This window comes from Micromys minutus (genome assembly GCF_963924665.1).
Source record: "Micromys minutus genome assembly, chromosome: 13".
Classification (NCBI taxonomy): Eukaryota; Metazoa; Chordata; class Mammalia; order Rodentia; family Muridae; genus Micromys; species Micromys minutus.
The window spans coordinates 58,529,473-58,548,317 of NC_137982.1; the positions used below are offsets into that span (position 1 = coordinate 58,529,473).

Below are 18,845 nucleotides of genomic sequence, written 5' to 3' on the forward strand. Positions count from 1 at the left end.
AGTATGAAGTGTCCTTTTTTACATTTTTTGTTTTTCCTATCAACTTTTGGTTATATAAAATAAAAGTCAATTTCATTTATGGAATATATTTAATCTGGGTAATATATAAATAATATTTAATAGTTTTAAATGTACAATATTTCAAAATCTCAAGCAGAGCTGTTTGTAAAATAATTAGTGTAGTATGTTCTAGTTAGCCACTATGAAAGACACCGAATCCAGATATTATATTTATATGGTGTAATGAGCAGGTTTTGAATCTATTCTAATTTACATTCTAATCATATGTCCCTTGTTACTAATTGTTCCCCGGGCCACCTGCTCATGATCCATCCCTTGTTTTCAGTGGCAGCCTCCTTTCTTTGTCTCCTTGTTTTTCTTCTCCTTGGTCTCTTCTGAGACACCCTCACTAGATTACCAAGTCCCACCATTTTCTCCATACTGCACAATTACAGGTTGTAATGTTTATTAACTAAATAACTTTAAATTGGGAGCAGAGTTTACATAGCATCACTTGGTGTACAAGAGGACCGGCTTACCAGAGGCAACCAAATCTTGTAGAACATTATGTAATATATGAATAAATAACAGCACAAGACCAACCCCACTAGCTTTGTTGGCAAATTACTGTAATCCCAGCACTTGAAGCCAGAGCATGTGGACCTTTGTGAGATCATCAAAGTCTATAAAGCAAGTGTTAAGACAGCTAAGAACACACAGGGGTTCTATTTTAACCCCTTATCCAAAAAAGAAAATATCTGTTGAATCAGCTGATAAACTGAATCATGATGGGAAATATACAGAAGATATAATGACAAGGTTTCACATTTAATCAGCACTACCCAAAGGTTTAAAACATTAAAATATAAGTCAATTGCAGGTAGCCAGTGTTGGGATTCTGTAAACCCCACCTCTCAATTACCTGGCAGTAGCCAGGTATGCTCCGCCCCAGTGACCTGACACTATAAAAGGGGCTGCTTGCCCTCTCCCCTCTCTCTCTTGCCCTCTCTTGCCTCTTGGCTCTCTTGCTCTCCCAGCCCTAACCCTCCCATTCCCTTCCCCCCTCCCTCCACATGCTCATTGTGGCCTCTACTTCTCTCTCTCTGTCTTTCTCTCTCTGTCTCTCTCTCTCTCTCTCTCTCTCTCTCTCTCTCTCTCTCTCTCTCTGCTTCTACCACCCTCTTAACTCTCCCATGACCTGAATAAACTGTATTCTGTACTATAACATTGTGTGGCTGGTCCCTCAGGGGAAAGGGATTCCCAACATGGGCCACTCAGAGGCATCTCCCTTGCCCTCAGTCCTCGCTGCACCTCCATGGCCCACATGTCCCCATGCTCTTCATCCTTCCCCTAACATTGGTGCTGAAACCTGGAAGGTCATCTTTTCTTTACAGCCAGCACTGGCTGTTGTTCTTGCTTCTTGGTTCTTCTTGAAGCAGCAGAGAGCAAAGAGGGTCTCCAGGGGTCAGACTTGGTCTTATAAGATACTTAGGGTTGATGTATAATGATGTAATCTCTACCTGTCATAAGTCTGAACGACTATGCTTCAGTAGAAGAACTAACTGCCTTCTGAGTTTGTGTGAAGAGAGAAACTGTTTAGCACCTCATCAGAGGAATTGAGTAAAGTAGAGGATTGAATAAAGTAGCCTTTGTTTTATCTATGCTGCTAGTTGAAGTTGCAGGGAGGAAGATGGCTACTTTGAAAAGTGATTTTAGCCTTTATTTCTAAGTTTTCACTATAACGTTTTCTATAAAATTTCTCTAACAAAGGGGAGAAAAGGACTTTCAAGAAAAGGGGGATAAGAGATTTCTTCTGTCTTTGTCTTCACATACATATTTCTGAATACATGATCCCATGTTAAAAAGTTCATCACAACTTCACACATAGATTCAAATTATAAATCAAATAATAATTTTACAACAGAGAATATTTACATTCATATCCATTATGAGTAATTTTCTTGTTAAACATTCATCACCTGTCATAAGCTCAACAGGTTAGTGGAGGGTTAAAAACCATAACTTTTGTGAATAAGTAATTAGTGAGGTTTTGTATAAACAAACCCAGTCAATATTTTATCTTCTGTCTTTGCACTTATAATAATAAATCATTAGTTTATTTTTGTGACCTTTGGTTAATGGTTTTACAACCTCTTGGAATTTGCTCTGAGTTGTAGATGTCTACTTGCTATCTCAGGAAAAATTAAATAGAGCATTTAGTTAAATACATTATCATATCTAATTTCCAGATTCCCAGATATTAAATAGGTGACATATACCTATAGCTAAAGTGCATAATTTTTTATTTATTTATCTTCATTTTTAAATGTCTTAAAATGTTGTGGTTTTATGAGTTTGTTATAAATCATTACTAAAAACAAATTACAGTATTTCTTTTGGAAATAAGATGCAAGGATTCAGAAGAAAAAAAAAAGAATAGGCTTGGCAATTTATAGTATAATAGGCATTGTGGTACATTACATTTTACCAAGACTGTGATATCGCTAAAGATATGAATCATAATTAAAAAGTGATATTAGCAAAATATAATCATTTAAATAAGCCATTAAGTAGCTTACTAATCACAAAGATAGCTTTCAATCAAATCTATGCATGTATACCTCTATGCTCCAAGCATTAAAAATTAAATATTTTGTTTTATTATTGTGTGTTAACTTATAAATTGTGCATGTTAAATTTCAAGTATCTTTATTTAAACCAAAAGTTATTGTTACTTTTTTTTTCTTATAGCTTAATGCCCAAACTCAAGTTAAATTGATTTTGGATAATTAGCTAACTTGGAGTTAAAAAATCACTATTATTGTGGTTGGATGGTTTTAGTTTGTCAATCATTTTAAATAACTTAGAAATTCTGCATGACATTTCTGAATATAAAGTAATGAGCAAACCACGTAAACATGGGAATATTTGGCATTATAAACTTTTGGTCGCCAACTTACTGACTGACTCTTTGACATCTTTGTTTCTGAGACTATAAATCAAGGGATTTAACATAGGGATGAAGACCATATAGAACACTGAGGCTACCTTGACCATGAGCCAAGAGCTCTTAGTTTTAGGTACACAGTAAAGAAAAAGAATTGCTCCATGGAAAATAATAATGGCAGTCAGGTGTGAGGCACACGTAGAGGAGGCTTTACTATGTCTCCCAATGGAAGGCATCTTCATGACAGTGATGAAGATAAAAACATAGGAAGTAAGAATAATGACTCGGCTACTTATTTCATTAAATGTGGCAGAGACAAAAATAATATCCTGACTAATGTAAGGGTCACTGCAGGATACAGCCACAATAGCAGCATGCTCACATACAAAGTTATTTATGATAGTAATTCCTTGAAATGATAATCTCAGCAAAAAAAAAAGTGTCAGAGAACAGATTAAACCCCAAGAGTATGATGCACCCACTAAAAAGGAACACAGCTTTGGGGACATGGCAACAGTGTAGAGCAGAGGATTACACACTGCAACAAATCTGTCATAGTCCATCACTGCCAACATGTAGGTTTCAGTCATGACAAATGTACATGCAAAGAAGAACTGCAGAATGCAGCCTGAGAAAGAGATGGTTCTGTCTTCTGTGATCAAGTTTTCTAACAGTTTGGGTGTTACAACAGTAGAGTAACAGAAATCTACAAAGGAAAGGTGACTAAGGAAATAATACATGGGGGTATTTCGGAGCTTTGTACTGAGCCTGATGATGCCAATCATGCCCAGGTTTCCCAGCACAGTGATTGTGTATATGGTCAGGAACATGAGGAACAGGGGCACCTGTAGATCTGGGTATTCAGAGAAGCCCAAGAGAATGAAATCACTGAATAAGTCTGGTTTTCTTGATCTCTGAGTTAAAATAGAAAAATTGAAAGAGAGAAGCAATTAAATAAAATAGGGTAACAAAAAGTGTTTGGAGGTTTAAGGATTACTCACAAAAATCCGTATAATATTTTTTAACAGTAGTTACAATAATTTAAATGCAAATCACAAATTTGTAGGAAGCTGTTGTTGCCAATAGATGGCGCCAGCTTCCCGCCCATTGTTCAGCCTACAAAAACCTTTCCCCTCGTGTTGCTTGGCAACCACATAAGTCACAGCCCAATCTCGAGGCACGTGAATGAGCTAATGGAGGATGCACCAATCAGGTAGCAACACAAGTCTCTTAGGCATTTATAAGCAGTGCATTTCTCTCCCACGTGGGAGATAGTGGAGAGATTGCGGGAGACCCCATGTGGAGAGATGGCAGAGAGATCCCACGTGGAGAGAGACCCGATAAGAGAGATTGCAGAGAGATCCCATGTGGAGAGAGACTGGGCAGAGAGATCGCACGTGGGAGACTGCACGTGAGAGGTTGCCTATACAGTAGACCCCGGTAGGGAGTCCCCGGCTCAGAGAGAAGTTTCCTTCTCAAGAAGTCCCCTGCTCAGAGTGCTGTACAATAAAGGTTGTCCACAGAAGAATCTGTTTGTTGTTGCACGCCTGTTCCTACCGGTGGGAAGCATGGGTGCGCGACACAAATTGACATAAATTTTTTATCATTTTAAATTTACTATTATTCACTTTACAATAAAATACAGTTCACGAGATTGAAGTTGAATTACATAGGCATTAGATAAAATCATATCATAAAATTATAGGTTGTGGTAATGCCTGCTGTAAAAGATATATTGTAAACTAGTGGTATATTTAAAGTACAACTTAGTTATATCAAACATCAGTCACAGTGATACTTTATATCATCTAATTTACTAATTTTTCAAAGAAATTCTAAAATTGAAAGAATGGAATGAGTTATTTCTGAATGTGCTGTGTTCTTTCAAATTGTCTCAACTACTACTTTCTACTATCTAATTACAATTTTCTTAGATGTATATTAAAACTATTTACTGACCATAACTCAGTATAAAATTATAATATTACTTAACATAAAATTAACACTATTGCACTTGAGATAAAAATGACTTGTGTGTGTCCCAAGCCCTACAGTTTCATTATTTTGTGATTTTTTTTCTTTGAGATAATATTAGACTTGTGTCCTTGATATATGATATCATTAGCATATATGTACAACTTTTTTCTTCAAGTATTACTTTAGATTTCATTGATTCTATCTCCAGGACTTACTATATTTTGAATACAGTTTCACATTTCATACAAATTATATTTAGTCCAAATTCTATAATTAGACTTTTAAAAACTTTACCCAAATCTTTGTTCTTTCTTGTATCCTCTTCTAGTAAATTTTGAACATCATAGAGTTGATTTTTATTCTATCACCAACAAACATTGCTTCAGCTTTTCTGACACATTTTTTTCAACATATTTAGCTTTGGAGTTCACTTCTTATATTCTGTGTTTAACCTAATGAAGTTGGGACTAAATTTCAAAATTACTCATTTTGTCTTTGGAGGTATCTGTTACCTATGTTTAGTTGTTTGATGGTTCAATTGGTTATGTGCTTATGTAATTCTAATAAACTAATTCATTCCTTCCTTTCTGATAAGTCACATCTTGGTTATTCTCATTGCATTTCTTGTATGTGCTACATATAATACTGAATATTATGGAAACTACAAAATTATCAAATATAATTTGTATCCTTAGTTTTTCTATGAGTTGACATCAATATCATAATTTGTAATTATAACTGTCTGTATATATTAAAAAGACATATATGATGAATAAATCGATGTTCTCTATAAATATTGGTCACAAAAATAACAAATATAGTGGCACACATGATGATAAATTTGTTTAGTTAGAAAGACTATCATAAATGCTTATCATATAAGTTATAGTCATGCATAAATTTTAAAGCCTGAGAAAATTAGGGTTGTACATTATTTTTTTCTAAAATAAAATGAGAGTTAACTTACCACAAATCAGAACATTTTGATGTATTCATTTAAGACTTTATATAAAAATAATAGGTTCTAGGATTGCTTCTGCAAAGAATTCTATTTATTTTAAGGAATATAATATAAAATGTAAGAAAATATAGGTTTCACTATATGTCAAAGAATATCTTAGAAAAAAAAATGACTGCTATTACATAACTTTTACAAAAAATCTCAGTGGTGACTGAGAGAAAGGGAAATAATAGACCAGAATCTTAGCATCAAACTGTGCTCTATATGTATGTCACAGACACCTTGGGGATGTGAACCCTAGAGAATACAATTAAAGAATTGCTCTGGAGGCCTAAGTCAAACATTTAGATGAAAAAAATACACCATGTTACATTTTGTTTTTAATTTTATCTAAACTTAGTAATACTTATAAAGCCATGTTTAATGTTTTAAATATCTTATAAAATATTTATAAGTTAATATTCTTTAAACTTAAGTATATACAAATAGCTCTTTAAAACCCTATAAAACAATGTATAAAATGAGGACTTGGCTTCCATGGGACTAGATGGCACCATGTAAGTTTCCAAAGGATGAGAGAAGCCAGCAGTTCTATTTATCAATCCCTCTTGAACCACAACAATGACCAACATAGTATGTAACCCTAGGACTAGAATAGTAACATGCATACATTCCCAGTAACCAAAAGTTCTTTAAATAGACTTAAGATTGCCTGCTTCCTCCCCAGCATGAGGGAAATTATGTATAGTACTGTATACCTAACTTAAGTACTCAGTGCAAGTGTAGACACAAACCTTGGAGGAGAACCTACAATACAATTTTACTAAAACAGCATAATCTATGACATATAATTGTTCTTATACCCACAGATAAATATAGTCTTTACCTTTAATCAAACAAACTCTTTGCATCAGTCCAGAAACTACCACAGAAACTCACAACTAATCAATATGCATAGTTATGGAGATCAGCTTGCTTATCTCCCAAGGAAGTCTTCCCTAACTAAGGACATAAGCTGTTTTCTCTAACCAGTGACACAGCAGACCTGCTCTAACCAGAGACAGCACTGTCTGACTCCCAGGAGGCCTTCTGTAATGCAAGTCAAACAGCTGCATTTGCCTACAATAACTCCTACTTCACTCTAAAACACCTAGGTTAGTCAATACCAGAGATAACCAGCTGGTAAAACACAAGTGCAAGGATTTAAGTGACAGAAACCAATGTCATTTGGCACCATCATAACCCATTTATTCTACCACATATAACCCTGGATACCTTAACATACCCATCTAATAAAGATGATATAGGCCTTTAAGTAGGGTATATAAAATTTTTTAAAGAAATGGGGGAAAACACAAGCAAACAGAAGCTCTTAAAAAAGAAACATTTTAAAGAAGTATAGGAGAATAAAATTAAACAGGTGAAAGAATTGAACAAAATAATTCAAGACTTAAAAAAAAATAAAAACATTTTAAAAAATCATGAAAGAGGCAAACCTGGAAATAAAAAATGTAGGAAAAAGAATAGAAACTGCAAATGAACAAATCACCAATAGAATACAAGACATGAAAGACAGAATATCAAGTGTGAAAGATAACATAGAAGAAATTGATACATTAGTCAAAGAAAATGCCAAATATAAAATGTTCCTGACTCTAACATCCAGGAAACTTGGCCCACTATGAGAACACCAAACATCTGAATAATAGGAATAGAAAAGGGTGAAGATTCCAAGTTGAAAGGCCTGGAAGAGGACAGCTTGCTGGAGTTGGTTATCACCTTCTACCATTTTCATCCCACGGAACAATTCAGGCCTTCAGCTCAATGACAGTAGTGTTTACCCTCTGAGACATAGAGAGGGCCTCATATAGTCAAAAATGGCAAGGCATTTATTATGGATAAAAGGCAGTAGGTGGCGATCAAGCTCCACTAATACCAGGCACCCTGGCCTATCCTTTTTGCTACACTTCTGCTTCTACTTCTGCTTCAGAGAACTGAAGGAACTCAGCATGGACCTTATTTATGCTGGGTTCTCCTTTGTGTCTGAGTTATCAGGCCCCACCAAGCTGAGTCTGGCATTGAACATGCAGGAAGACTCACAGTTTGAGAAGGATCTGATGCAAATTGGTGGGAAAACACAAAAGAAGAAAGAAAAACTTAAAAACCTGGAGTAATTTATCTGGGCCATCTACTTTCAACACTTCCTGAAAGACATATCTATGACTACTGTGCCCAGTTTGGCCATATTAAAAGATTCAGATTTTCCAGAAGTAAGCAGACTGGAAATATCAAAGGCTATGCCTTTGTAGATTTTGAGTCTGCAGATGTTGCCAAGATAGTTGCAGAAACAATGGATAACTACCTTTTTGGTGAACAATTTCTAAGAAAAAGTCTGTAAAGACCTTTTTAGCCAGTGGAATGTTTCATTTCATCTGCCATCTTTTCCAGTAATAAAATGCTATAATCATAAAAAAGGATGTTTGCAGATGTTGAAGATAAACTATCAGTTTAAGAAGAACAAAAGGCGGCTCGTACAGGCTGAGCAACTGTGACCGGGAACAGATCTTAGGAACTTCTGTTCCCACCCGGAGACGACTTCAGGACACAGAGCGGAGCCTGGCCCAACTGCCAGCCAGAAAGGCGGCTCGTACAGGCTGAGCAACTGTGACCGGGAACAGATCTTAGGAACTTCTGTTCCCACCCGGAGACGACTTCAGGACACAGAGCAGAGCCTGGCCCAACTGCCAGCTGGAAAGGCGGCTTGTACAAGCTGAGCAATTGGTGAGTGGGAGACCTAGGCTGCTGGGAAGCAGAGGGATCTCTGCGGAGTGCACACGGAAAGGGCACCCCCTGCCCTGACCTGCCCTGTCCTCCTCAATCCAGTGATCGGGAACAGATCTTAGGAACTTATGTTCCCACCAGGAGACAACTTCAGGACGCAGAACAGAGCCTGGCCCACCTTCCAGCCGGAAAGGTGGCTCGGAGAGGCTGAGCATCTGTGACCAGGAACAGATCTTAGGAACGTCTGTTCCCACCCGGAGGCAACTTCAGGACTCAGAGCGGAGCCTGGCCCAGCTGCCACCCGGAACCTGGGCTGCCGGGGAGTAGAGAGATCTCTGCAGAGTGCACACGGAAAGTGTACCAGGAACACAGACCAGATACAAGGGAAAGGCAAGAACATATCACTGAAAACAAAATGGCAAGAGAAAAGAGAAAGAGTATATCCCAAGGAAACCAAGACAATCTAGCAACACCAGAACCCAGCTCTCCGATAGTAGCAAACATCGGAATTCCAAACACTCCAGAGAAAGAAGACACAGACCTGAAATCATGCCTCAAGACGCTGATAGAGTTACTTAAACAAGAAAGGGAGGAAAAACCAAAAAGATTCAGAAGCTTTTAAAGAAGAAACAAGAAAAACACTCAAAGAACTCAAAGAACGAGAGGAAAACAGAACCAAAGAAATAAAGGAATGGAAGAGGGAAATTAAAACAGAAATTGACACAATAAAGAAAGCGCTAAAAGAGATAACCCTAGAGTCAGAACACCAAAAAAAGAAATCAGGAGTCACAGAAGCAAGCATTTCCAATAGATTACAAGAGATCGAGGAGAGAATCTCAGGAGCAGAAGACAACATTGCAAACATAGACAAAACAGCCAGAGAAGATGCAAAAAACAAAAAGCTCCTAACCCAAAATGTCCAGGAAATACAAGACACAATGAGAAGACTGAACCTAAGGATAATAGGAATAGAAGAGGGAGAAGAGTATCAACTAAGAGGCACAGTAAATATCTTCAACAAAATCATAGAAGAAAACTTCCCTACCCTCAAGAATGAGATGACCACGAGCATAAAAGAAGCCTTCAGAACTCCAAATAGGTTGGACCAGAAAAGAAATACCTCCCGACACATAATAGTAAAAACATCAAGTGCCCAAAGTAAAGAAAGAATACTAAAAGCAGTAAGGGAAAAAGGTCAGGTAACATATAAAGGCAGACCAATCAGTCTCACACAGGATTTCTCAACAGAGACTATGAAAGCTAGAAGAGCCTGGACAGACATCATGCACTCCTTAAGAGAGCACAAGTGCCAGCCCAAGCTGCTATACCCAGCAAAACTGTCAATCACCATCGATGGAGAGACAAAGATATTTCAAGACAAATCAAAATTCACACAATATCTGACCACAAACCCAGCACTACAACGAATTATAGGTGGAAAACCCAATACAATGAGGGAAAATACAGCCTAGTAAAAACAAGAAAAGTCCTTAACAAGAAAACTAAAGAAGAAAAAAACACAGACACAACTCAACCCAAAAAAGCAAAAGTGGCAGGAAACAGAAACAATTATTCCTTGATATCTATTAACATAAATGGTGTCAACTCCCCAATAAAGGGACATAGACTATCAGACTGGATACATAAACAAAATCCAGCCTTTTGCTGCATACAGGAAACTCATCTCAGAGACAGAGACAGACACTATCTAAGAGTAAAAGGGTGGGAAAAAAACTTCCAAGCAAACAGCTCCAAGAAGCAAGCTGGAGTGGCTATTCTAATATCGAATAAAGTAAATTTCCAACCAAAAGTTATCAAAAAAGATAAAGAAGGACACTTTTTACTCATTACCAGGGAAATCTGTCAGGAGGAACTCTCAATCCTTAACATATATGCTGCAAATAAAAAATCACCCACATTCCTAAAAGAAACTCTACTAAAGCTCAAAAAATACATTTCACCCAACACAATAATAGTGGGAGACTTTAATACCCCACTCTCAACAATGGACAGATCAGGGAAACAGAAACTGAACAAGGACAATGCAAAACTAGCAGAGACTTTGAAACAACTAGAATTAACAGATATATACAGAACATACTATCCTAAAGTAAAAGAATACACCTTCTTCTCACCACCCCATGGCACCTTCTCGAAAATTGACCACATAATTGGACACAGAACGAGTCTTCATCGATATAAGAAGATTGAAATACTCCCATGCATCCTCTCAGATCACCATGGTCTATGGCTGGTCTTTAACAACAACAAAGACAACAAAATGCCCACATACACATGGAAACTAAACAATGCTCTGTTAAAGTATAGCAGGGTCACAGAAGGAATAAAGAAAGAAATTAAGGACTTTCTAGAATTCAACGAAAACGATAACACAACATACCCAAACCTATGGGATGCAATGAAAGCAGTATTGAGAGGAAAACTCATAGCCCTAAGTGCTTCCAAAAAGAAACTGGAGAGAGCTCACATCAGCAACCTTACAGCACAGCTAAAAGCCCTAGAACAAAAGGAAGCAGATATACCCAAAAAGAGTAGACGGCAAGAAATAATCAAAATTAGGGCAGAAATAGACCAAATAGAAACAAAAAGAACCATTGAAAAAATCAACAAAACAAAGAGTTGGTTCTTTGAGAAAATCAACAAGATTGATAAACCCCTAGCCAGACTAACTAAAGGGCAAAGAGAGAGTATCCAAATTAACAAAATCAGAAAGGAAAGTGGTAACATGACAACTGAAATTAAGGAAATTCAATAAATCATCAGATCCTACTACAAAAACTTATACTCCACAAAATTGGAAAATCTGGAGGAAATGGACGAATTCCTAGACAGATACAAGGTCCCAAAGTTTAACCAGGACCAAGTAAACCATCTAATAACCCTATAACACCTAAAGAAATAGAAGAAGTCACCAAAAGCCTCCCAACCAAAAAAAGCCCAGGTCCAGACGGGTTCAGTGCAGAATTTTATCAGACATTTATTGGGGATATAACACCAATATTCGCCAAACTATTCCAAAAGATAGAATCAGATGGAATATTACCCAACTCATTTTTTGAGGCTACAATAACCCTCGTACCTAAGCCACACAAAGACCCTACAAGGAAAGAGAACTTCAGACCAATCTCACTTATGAACATTGATGCAAAAATACTCAACAAAATCCTTGCAAACCGAATCCAAGAACACATCAAAACCATCATTCATCATGACCAAGTAGGCTTCATCCCTGGGATGCAGGGATGGTTTAACATAAGGAAATCCATCAATGTAATCCACCATATAAACAAACTTAAAAACCAAAATCACATGGTCATCTCACTAGACACTGAGAAAGCATTCTACAAAATCCAACACCCCTTCATGTTAAAAGTCCTGGAAAGAACAGGATTCCAAGGCCCATATTTAAACATAATAAAAGCAATATACAGCAAACCAACAGCCAACATCAAACTTAATGGCGAGAAACTTGAAGCAATCCCACTAAAATCAGGGACTCGACAAGGCTGCCCACTCTCCCCCTACCTATTCAACATAGTACTGGAAGTCCTGGCTGGAGCAATTACACAGCAAAAGGAGATCAAGGGGATACAAATCGGAAAGGAAGAGATAAAAACATCACTCTTTGCCAATGACATGATAGTGTACTTGAGTGACCCCAAAAATTCCACCAGAGAACACCTACAGCTGATAAACAGGTTCAGCAAAGTGGCCAGATACAAAATTAACTCAAACAAATCAGTAGCCTTCCTATACTCAAAAGACAAACATGTGGAGAAAGAAATTAGGGAAAAGGTACCCTTCACAATCGTTACAAAAACTATGAAATACCTTGGTGTGACTCTAACTAAGGAAGTGAAGGACCTGTATGACAAGAACTTCAAACCTCTAAAGAAAGAAATTGAGGAGGATCTCAGAAAATGGAAAGATCTCCCATGCTCATGGATTGGAAAGATCAACATCTTAAAAATGGCCATCCTACCAAAAGCAATCTACAGATTCAATGCAATCCCCATCAAAATTCCAACCCAGTTCTTCATGGAATTGGAAAGATCAATGTGCAATTTCATATGGAATAACAAAAGATCTAGAATAGCAAAATCCATCCTCAACAACGAAAAAACATCTGTGGGAATCACTATCCCTGACCTCAAGGTATATTACAAGGCAACTGTGCTGAAAACTGCATGGTACTGGACAGAAATAGGCAAGTGGATCAATGGAATAGAATAGAAGATCCAGAAATGAGCCCTCATGTATATGGTCACCTGATTTTTGACAACGGAGCAGTAAATATTCAATGGAAATAGGACAGCCTATTCAACAAATGGACTGGTCCAACTGGCACTCAACATGCAAAAGAATGAAAATAGACCCGTTCTTATCTCCTTGTACAAAGCTCAAGTTTATGTGGATTAAAGATCTCCACATTAAACCAGATACACTAAAACTATTAGATGAGAAAGTAGGGAAAACCTTAGAACACACAGGCACAGGAGAAAATTTCCTGAACAAAACACCAATGGCTCAAGCTCTAAGGTCAAAGATTAACAAATGGGACTTAATGAGATTGCAAAGTTTCTGTAAGGCTAAGGACATCATCAAGAAAACAAAACGGCAACCAACAGAATGGGAAAAGATCTTTACCAACACCACATCAGATAGAGGCCTAATATCCAAGGTGTACAAGGAACTCAAAAAGCTAGACACCAGAGAATCAAATAACCCTGTTAAAAAATGGGGTACAGAGCTAAACAAATCATTTTCAGTTGAGGAACACTGAATGGCGGAGAAACATCTGAGCAAGTGCTCGACATCCTTAGCCATCAGGGAAATGCAAATCAAAACAACCCTAAGATTCCACCTCACACCAGTCAGATTGGCCAAGATCCAAAACTCAGATGACAGCAGATGCTGGTGAGGCTGCGGAGAAAGAGGAACACTTCTCCACTGTTGGTGGGGTTGCAAGCTAATTCAACCACTCTGGAAATCTGTCTGGCGATACCTCAGAAAATTGGATATAGTACTACCTGAAGACCCAGCTATTCCACTTCTGGGCATATACCCCAGAGACACTTTAATACACAACAAAGATATATGCACCACAATGTTCATAGCGGCTCTATTTATAATAGCCAGAAGCTGGAAGGAACCCAGATGTCCTTCAGAAGACCAATGGATACAAAAATTGTGGTACATATACACAATGGAATACTACTCAGCCACCAGAAACAATGACTTAACCAAATTCTTAAGAAAATGCTTGCATCTAGAGAAGATCATCCTGAGTGAGATAACCCAGTCACAAAAGAACAGACATAATATGCAGTCACTGATAGTGGGATGCTAACCCCAGAGGCTTGCACTCCCCCAGAAACAACTCACAGACTGTATGAAGTCCAAGAAATAAAGAAAACAAAAAATATACATATATTCACAAAACAAGAAGACTTTGACTATTTCCATGTCGTGTTTTGTTTTGCATGTACTTTACGCTTATTGCAACTAGTAGGTTTTCAATGCATACTGTCAAGCCCTTGAAAAAAATCAATTACTGACTAAAAAACATATTCACATGGTTTTATGTAAAATTTTTTTAATGTCTGAAAAAACAGTACTGACAAAAATGTATAATTTTAAGCAAAAAATGTTTAAAATCTGTACATTTATCTTTGTTTTGCAAAATAAAGTCATTTAAAAAAAAAAGAAGAACAAAAGATTACTCCAGAAGAAACTAGCTGAGAGGGGATTGATTATAATTTTCTTTCACTTTCCTACCTAAGTCAAAGAAAATGATGTCCAACACTGATAACTCTCACAGGGATTCTGAGGTTAATCCGGTTTTACCTGACCCAAAAGGAAAGGCTTTTACTCATACCTAGGAGAAAGGAGATAATAATGATGGGGGGTTTCCATTACATGCCTAAGAAGTGTAAAGTCTAGAAGGAAGAGGTCGTCATCTGTGGAAAGTCAGGATCCCAGGCCACTTTGTTCACCAATACTTTTTGGAGAGATAAAAATCACAGTTAATGAAAATCAATAATGATAAAGATAAGAAATCATTTTCAAACTTCCTGTGCTCCCAGTGAAAGAAGATGGGCAAAAGATTCCAGCACCTACAAGCTTTGGGAAGAAAGACTGTAAAAATGAAGAGCGAGCAATGATCTTGAATGTGTTCTGTGTGCATAGTTCTAGGCATATTTGATCTTGTGGCAAAGGCCTACTTCTGTATTTTACTAGGTGTGGTGACATGCAAGCACAGACAAGACTGTTGGACTAAGAATACATATTTGTTTTTCCAGTGAGGAAAGCCACCAGGAACCTGGTTGTTTTGCTGTTTCCTGTCCTGGATTTGTCTTTAGGCTTCATAGCTCTTTTAGTTTAACTATCTTTATAACATTCAGGCTTAACTAAAACAAGGAGACTTTGTGGCCACTGGTTGTTCTTTGGACTGTGTGTGCTTGTGTTTATAAAAATCCTCAAAAATATTTCAGGCTCCAAACTCAGGCATCTGAAACTGGAAGTTAAATCCAGAGAGTGAGAGTGCAGTCCAAGTGTGAATAGATTTGCACATGTGCCCAGGAGCTGAGGAGGAATCCGAAATGACTTGTTTACACCCATAGTTAACTGCAGCGAAGCTAGCATGTAGGATTCACAAATAGGTTTCAGCAGTTGTATTGAAGATTCAAACTCTGACCAAACTTTCTGCAGTTTATTTGAGTACAAGAGAACCTAAATACTTTTGGGGAGGGGCAAGAAATGTTTTCATCTCCTATTTTAAGTTTCTGTGCCCTTTTTATGCTTTTGTTTTGCTAATTCTGGTTTGTTGAATATACCTATCGATCACTTAAAAAAATCACAGAAGGAAACTCTCCTAAACTAAAGAAGAATATGGCCATAAACATACAAAAAGCCAACAGAACACCAAATAGATTGCACCAGAAAATACTTTCAGAAGATAATAATCAAAATATTAAATTTATAGAACAAAGAAAGAATATTAAAAACAGTAAGAGTAAAAGGCTAAGTAACATATAAAGGCAGGCCTATTAGAATTATACCAGACTTTTAAATAGATTCTAAAAGACAGAAGATCCTGGACAGATGTCATATAAACTCTAAGAGACTACAGACGTCAGACTAGGCTATTATATCTTGTAAAACTCTCAATTAACATAGATGAGGAGTCCAATATATTCTATGACAGATTCAAATTTAAACAATATCTTTCTACTAATGCAGAGGATAATGAAAGGAAAACTCCAACACCAGGAGGCTAACTATGCCCAAGGGGGGAATATAATCATCTTTCAATAAACCCAAAAGAAGAGAATAACATATCATTTATCTTCAGTATCTCTTAACACCATGGCCTGAATTCATGAATAAAAAGACACAGGCAAACAGAAAGAATAACAAAACAGAAAGTATCATTTTGCTGCATACAAGAAATACACTTCAGTTATAAAAACAGTTACTACCTTAGAGTAAAAGGATGATAGAAAAAGGAATTCCAAGAAAATAGTCCCAAGATACAAGTTGAAGTTGTTATTCTCATAACCAATAAAATATATTTATCAAGAAAAGTAAACAAAAGAGGTGAAGGTCACTTCATTCTAATCAAAGGAAAACTCCACCAAGATGAAGTCTCAATTCTGAATATCTATGTCCCAAATGCAAGGGTACCAAGATTCATAACAGAAACTTTAATAAAGCTCAAAACATATTAATTCTCACACAATAATAGTGGGATACTTTAATAATATCTCACTCTTCCCAAAGAACAGGTAAAGAAATAGAAACTAAACAGACACTGTGAAAATAACAGAAGTTACAAAAAGTATGAATTTAAAAGATATCTTGAGAACATTTCACCCCAGAACAAAAGAATATACTTTCTTCTCAGCACCTCAGGGAACCTTTTCGAATTGATCATATAAATAAAAAAAAAAGTGTCAACAGGTACAGAGAATGACATCACCCCATGCACACTATCAGATCACTGCATAGTGAGGCTGGACTTCAATAACAGCGAAAACAGAAAGCCCACATACTCAAGGAAAATGAGCAACTCAATGATAACTTAGCTAGAAAGAACATAAAGAAATTGAAGACTATTTAGAATTCAACAAAAATAAAGGTACAGCATACCCAAACTTATGGGACATAATAAAAATAGGGTGAAGAGAAAAACTCATAGCACTAAAAGCCTTCATAAAGAAAGCAAAGATACCCTACTTTACTAACTGAACAGCACACTTGAAAGCTCTAGAACAAAATGAAGCAAACATATGTATAAGGAGTAGTAGACAGAAAGCAAACTCAGGACTGAAGTCAATTAACTAGAAACAGATAAAAAAGGTACAAATAATCAACAGATCTAGCACAGAGACTGTATCCAAATTAACAAAATCATAAAACCAAAAATTTCATCAAAAAAACAAACTGATGAAATTCACAAAATCATCTTATCTTTACTACAAAAAACCTATACTTGACAAAACTGAAGAATCTATACAAAATTAGATGGTATTCAAGACAGATACAATGTACCAAAGTTAAATCAAGGTCAGGTAAACTATCTGAATAGTACCATAATCCCTAAGGAAATAGAAATAGGAGAGAGAGGTGGGGGGATTGAGAGAACCCAGGTCAAGATGATTTAAGTGCAGAATTTTTCTAGACCTTATAAAAAAGCTAATTCAAATACTCCTCAAACTAAACCACAAAATAGAAACAGCAGGAACACTACCATATTCATTCTCTGAAGTCACATATACTCTGATACCTAACTCATACAATGACCCAACAAAGACAGAAGACTTCTGCTGACCAGTTTCACATATGGGTATCAATGCAAAAATACTCAATAAAATTCCCATATACTGAATCCAAGAACACATCAAAAACAACATACATTACAATCTACTAGGCTTCATCTCAGGGATGCAAGAATGGTTCAATATACAACAATCCAAAAACAAAATTGGCAATATAAACAAACTCAAAGGGAAAAGCACATAATCATCTCATTAGATACTGAAAAATATTTGACACATTACAAACACTCTTTAGGTTAAAAGTCTTGAGGAGAGAAAGCATTTGTCTGTTAACTGGTCTACTCCCTTGAAGAGGCTATAATCTGAGACAAACCAGAGGATCCACTGCACTCAGAACATTTGGTAAGAACCCTCCCAAAGTCCCACAGCTGCCACTGGTAGTGCAGTGGATCCTGGGACCAAACATCACCACTCCACCCCTAACCACTGTGCTGGCCAAATACCACTAGCCTTCTGCCTGATCCCTTTCTGCTAGAGAGACTGCTAGCTAGTCTGCTCCCTCAAAGAATTAAATCCTGAGGCATACCAGAGTCTCCACTGCACTCAAACCATTTGAAACCACATTGTGAGGCATCTCAGGAGATCTGCTGTACCAAGGACATCTAACACCACAGCTTGAGGCACTGCAGGAGTACTACTGTACACAGGGTAACTGGGTAACTTTCACCATAGTCTGATGAACTCCCAGGCTCTTTGGCATACAAGGCAACTGACCCAAAGGACTGAAGGCCTCACTGTAGTTCTACTGCAAGTAGGGAAACAGAAACCACAGTCTATAGCACACACACACACACACACACACACACACACACACACACACACAGACACACACACACACACACCCTACTCTATACAACAGCTTTACACAGAACAACTGATTGGCTCTGGAGACCCAACAGTCTGAATCCCTTCCAGGAGATCTACTATATCAAGGTCAGCAAATCAGAAGCTTCTTGGCCGTCTGAAGACCTACCAACTAGAAAGCCCCACAGTAGATCTGCTACAGCCAGTACAGCAGGCCAGCTAGGAGACCTGTAGTAACCCAGGGACAAAAGAGGCAGAATCCAGAGTCACACAGAACTGTAAACACCAAAAAAAAAAAAAAAAAAAAAAAAGATGGCAAGAGGCAAGAGGCAAGCACTAGAGCATAATCAATAAAAGCATAAGAGATCTCATTAAGTCCAATTTGTTAATCTTTGACCTTAGAGCTTGAGCCATTGGTGTTTTGTTCAGAAAATTTTCTCCTGTGCCTATATGTTCTAAAGTTTTCCCTATTTTCTCATCTAATAGTTTCAGTGTATCTGGCTTAATATGGAGA

At 37.1% G+C, this 18,845-nt stretch overlaps 1 protein-coding gene across 1 annotated transcript in view; it reads right to left on the reverse strand.

Moving 5' to 3' along the window:
- Window positions 1-2,934: 2,934 nt before the first annotated feature.
- LOC308429249 (olfactory receptor 5D13-like) overlaps window positions 2,935-18,845 on the reverse strand; it is a gene marked incomplete at both ends in the record, with an annotated part of 44,804 nt that continues 28,893 nt past the window's right edge. Inside the window, 2 exon segments of the mRNA XM_080927977.1 lie at window positions 2,935-3,833; window positions 3,836-3,861. Of these exon segments, the coding sequence (XP_080784103.1) occupies window positions 2,935-3,833; window positions 3,836-3,861 (925 nt within the window).